This window comes from Vulpes lagopus, chromosome 1 (genome assembly GCF_018345385.1).
Source record: "Vulpes lagopus strain Blue_001 chromosome 1, ASM1834538v1, whole genome shotgun sequence".
In the NCBI taxonomy this organism is placed as follows: Eukaryota; Metazoa; Chordata; class Mammalia; order Carnivora; family Canidae; genus Vulpes; species Vulpes lagopus.
This window is the reverse complement of record NC_054824.1, coordinates 80,540,798-80,544,855: the sequence shown is the minus strand read 5'-3', so window position 1 is coordinate 80,544,855 and position 4,058 is coordinate 80,540,798. Positions and strand designations below refer to the sequence as shown.

The 4,058-nt window shown below is 43.7% G+C and overlaps 1 protein-coding gene across 1 annotated transcript; it reads right to left on the bottom strand.

Moving 5' to 3' along the window:
* Positions 1-916: 916 nt before the first annotated feature.
* LOC121498693 (translation initiation factor eIF-2B subunit beta-like) lies at positions 917-1,924 on the bottom strand. Its single transcript, XM_041768767.1, is given in 2 exon segments — positions 917-1,140; positions 1,142-1,924. Coding segments are annotated over 2 exon segments (1,005 nt in total). The 3' UTR covers positions 917-918.
* Between the last annotated feature and the right edge of the window lie 2,134 nt (positions 1,925-4,058).

Here is a 4,058-nt window from a genome sequence, read left to right as displayed (position 1 = left end):
TTTTCTCTTTGTGTTGAATTTAGGGTGAGCATCTTAGTTTGATCTTGCCACTCACCAGTACTTCTTTTAGTGAATCTAAAGACCATTTCAACTATTAAGTATTTTTTAAAATTCCAAAGGCTACCTTTTCATTTCCAAGACTTTTATTGGTTATTTTGCTCATCCATCTATTTTTGCTTCATTTATGCCTGCTTTTGCTCCATATGGCTAGTTCTTTTTATTTTTTTTTTATTTTTTTATTTTTTTTTTTTTGGCTAGTTCTTTTTATAACCGTTATTCTCTTATCTCTTTGGACTTCCTTGTTTTTAACCAATTTGTTATACTATTCATTAAAATTAATTTTTTTCTGCAGTGAATTGATGTCCTGAATTAACGCTTTATTTTATTTTTTTTCTTCAAGAAGCTTTTATTGGCACTGGCCAGGAAAAGGTGTGGTAGCCATTTCTGAGCAAAAACCCGTATCCCAGGAAGGTCTTCAGTGTTAAGTTTAACACCCCACTGAACCAGAAAGTTTAAGTTCCTGAAACTTAAGTTCCAGACACCCCACATCACCAAGAGGTTAAGAGGTGTCCCCACCAAAGAATTTTTTAAGTAAACTCTATGTCCAACATGGGGCTCAAACTTATGACCCTGAGATCAAGAGTCACATAGTCTACTGACTGAGGCAGCCAGGCACCCCCAACAGACTCCAAAATCAGTAGGTCAAGCCCTGCTGCTCCTATTAAGATCAGAAAGGCAAGCAGCAGTCCTGAATGTGCATCCTTGTTATGGGAAGACTAAAAAGGCAAGAAACAGTATTATGTTTTTTCAGGTTGACTCCAGGTCACTCTCCATTGCAAAGATGATGTTTTCAGCAGTCACACTGAAGTCCCTCTCCATTCTGTATTTGGCTAAGCAGCTGCTTAGAACGAGTGGTGGTCATAGGACATGATCATCAGGATGGTAGAGTTCACTCATCAGGCGGTAGATGTAGGAAGGTGCATTCCCACCAATGTTGGAGATAAAGAGGGTAATGAGCTCTGGGGGGACGTAGTCAAGCACAGGGCAGTGAACGCTGACCTTCTCCAGAATGTCCCCTTCTGTGAAAGGCAGGACTTCTTCAGGAGCCACAAACTTGTGAAATGAATCTTCTTCACTGGGGGAACTGTCGGGAAAGCTTGAACATGGGAGCACAAACGATGAGCAGGGTAGAATGGTGTTTTGCTGCCAGTGCTAGAGTGTGAGTTCCTGTCATAGCTCTCAGGGTACCGTTGGCCAGGATGGTCTTTGTGCCAATGATCACCTTGTTGACTCTTGACATAACAGCAAAAATGGCAGCATCAGTCATGACAGTTGTCTCAATACCTGCTTTGGACAAACTGACTACCATTTCATGACCCTGACAGAAAGGAGCACAGTCTGCCACAATGACATGGAATTTCCTCTTTCGGGTGCCTCTTTGAGGAAGGGAGAAGCCAATGGTCATGACCACCTCGTTGGAGTGGATATGCTCCAGCGCCTGGGCTGCAATGTTCTCTGTTGTCCCTTCCAGTTCCACAAGCAGCTCATTCATTGCCTCAATGATGTTGGACTGGAGTTGGGCATAATGGAAGCTGAAATCCTTGCTCAGGCCTTTGGATGTCAAGAGTTTGTGCAAGGACTCCTGCTGATTGCTCTCATCGCTGTACTCCTCCCGGATGATCCTGAGCACTCTCTGCACCATGTTGCCCACTGTGGTCTCCGAGGGCTGCGCAGCCCTTATTCTCTGGCCCTCTCGGGGAACCACTTCCATCAGCTCCTCTGCGTTGCTCCAGCGGTGGTCGGTGATGACCCGGCGCAGCAGCCCCAGGGTATCACGAGCCACGTCCCCGGAGCTGCGCCGCCTACCGTCTGGCTTCAGGGCCTCCACGAAACTCTGGATGCCCTCAGCCGCTGCTCCTGGCATCTCGAAAACAGCCGCCTCGCCCACAGATCCCACACCTGCACCGAATTAACGCTTTACTGACTGTATTTTTAAGGATAGAATTTCATGGATTTTAGAATTTTGATTTGGTAGCTTATTTTTTTTTTAAATTTTTATTTATTTATGATAGTCACAGAGAGAGAGAGAGAGAGAGGCAGAGACACAGGCAGAGGGAGAAGCAGGCTCCATGCACCAGGAGCCCAACGTGGGATTCGATCCCGGGTCTCCAGGATCGCGCCCTGGGCCAAAGGCAGGCGCCAAACCGCTGCGCCACCCAGGGATCCCTGGTAGCTTATTTTGAATTAGAATGTTTTTATTGTTGTTTGCTTTTAATCTGTTTTTTTTTTTCTCTCTTCTATTTCTCTAAATCTATTGGTTTTGTGGTTGTCTCTCTACCTGGCCCCCTGGAATTCTATTTCAGGACCACATGCTGTAAAGGCAGCTCAAGGCTCTTGACCAAAGTGATGTCAGAGATAACTTGGGTCTAGTCACTGGGCCAACACATGACTTGGTTCTTTTTCTGACTTCAAGGCTGGATCTCTATCTCCCCAGGTACATAGACTCTCCAAGCTCAGACAGCCTCTCTAAGTTGATCACCCCAATTTAGGTCCCTTGTTGCAAGTGGAGTAGGCTCCCTGCCATGCAACCACCACCACCTGCTTCTGGGCCTGCAGACCGGCAGGCCCATGGCTTTAGCCTAACTCCCTCTTTGGCATTCTGTTGCTTTTTCTTGTCCATGGACATAATAATCTTTTCCCCCTTGAGCTCTGCAATGTCATTTTTTCCTCCTTTTTTATAGTTTATCTTTGCCATGTTTAGGGGAAGAACAGCAATGCGAAAATGTGAACTTCTTGCCCCATCTTATTAGAAATCCAGCAGTTGTTTTTAAGCGTTTACCTTGCCATGCTTTCACTTTACTGTGACAGACGAGTGACCTTTAATTAGTACACAGGCTGTGGTTTGTAATGTTTAAGGACTAAGTGGGAATTTTGTATTTAGCATTAGAACAACTTGCTGGCAGGAGGCCTGGGTGGCTCAGGGCATGATCCTGGGGCCCCGGGATGGAGGCCCACATCAGACTCACTGCGTGGAGTCTGCTTCTCCCTCTGCCTGTGTCTCTGACTCTCTCTCTCTCTGTGTCTTTCATGAATAAGTGAAATCTTTTTTTTTTTTTTTTTTTTTTTAAAGAGCAACTTGCTGGCTATAAAAATAATAGGGCACAATTTTCCCTATCAAGGCCAAACTGTTCTTACCGGATCGAAAGCTATATATCTGAACTGATTTGCAAATTCAGTGGTCCCCTAAGACCTAAAATCCAGAAAAAGCTAAGGACATTCTCTTAAGATTTGTAAAAGGATATGTAATCATAGCATTTTATAGCTCAAAGAAACATCAAAGATCATATATCATTAGCCCCTCATTTCTGGACCTGAGCAAGGAGACTTAGAGAAATTAAAGGTCTTGCTCAAGGTTACAAGGCAACAAAGCTAGAGTTTGAATAATTGGGTTCTCCTAGATTTGTATTTCTTTTTTTTTTTTTTAAGATTTTATTTATTTATTCATGAGAGATACAGAGAGAGAGAGAGAGAAGCAGAGACACAGCCAGAGGGAGAAGCAGGCTCCATGCAGGGAGCCTGACGTGGGACTCGATCCTGGGACTCCAGGATCATGCTCTGCACCAAAGGCAGGCGCCAAACCACTGAGCCACCCAGGGATTCCCTAGATTTGTATTTCTTCAACAAAGTTGTCTATACCATATATTAGAAGCGAGAGAATTAGGATACTTGATAAATGATTACTCCTATGATGCTTAAATATTTACAAAGTGGAGCATTTCACAGAACAAACCACATTCAGATTCCTGAAGTTCTCAATTTCAATCTACCCTGTGTTTTTCAAACACATGTATGTGCATACCAGCATTTCTTGCTCTGGATAGGAAAGAGAGTTAGCCAGGATACTCCTTATTCTGTCCTTCACATGGCTATATCCAATGAAGTATCTAATTTAGATAAATATGAGAATAAAAAATAAGAAGAGATATGAAAATAGTTTTGTGTCTTTCAGGGTCCCCAGGTACAAGCATCAGAAACTGACTCTGGGTGAAAGTAATTTA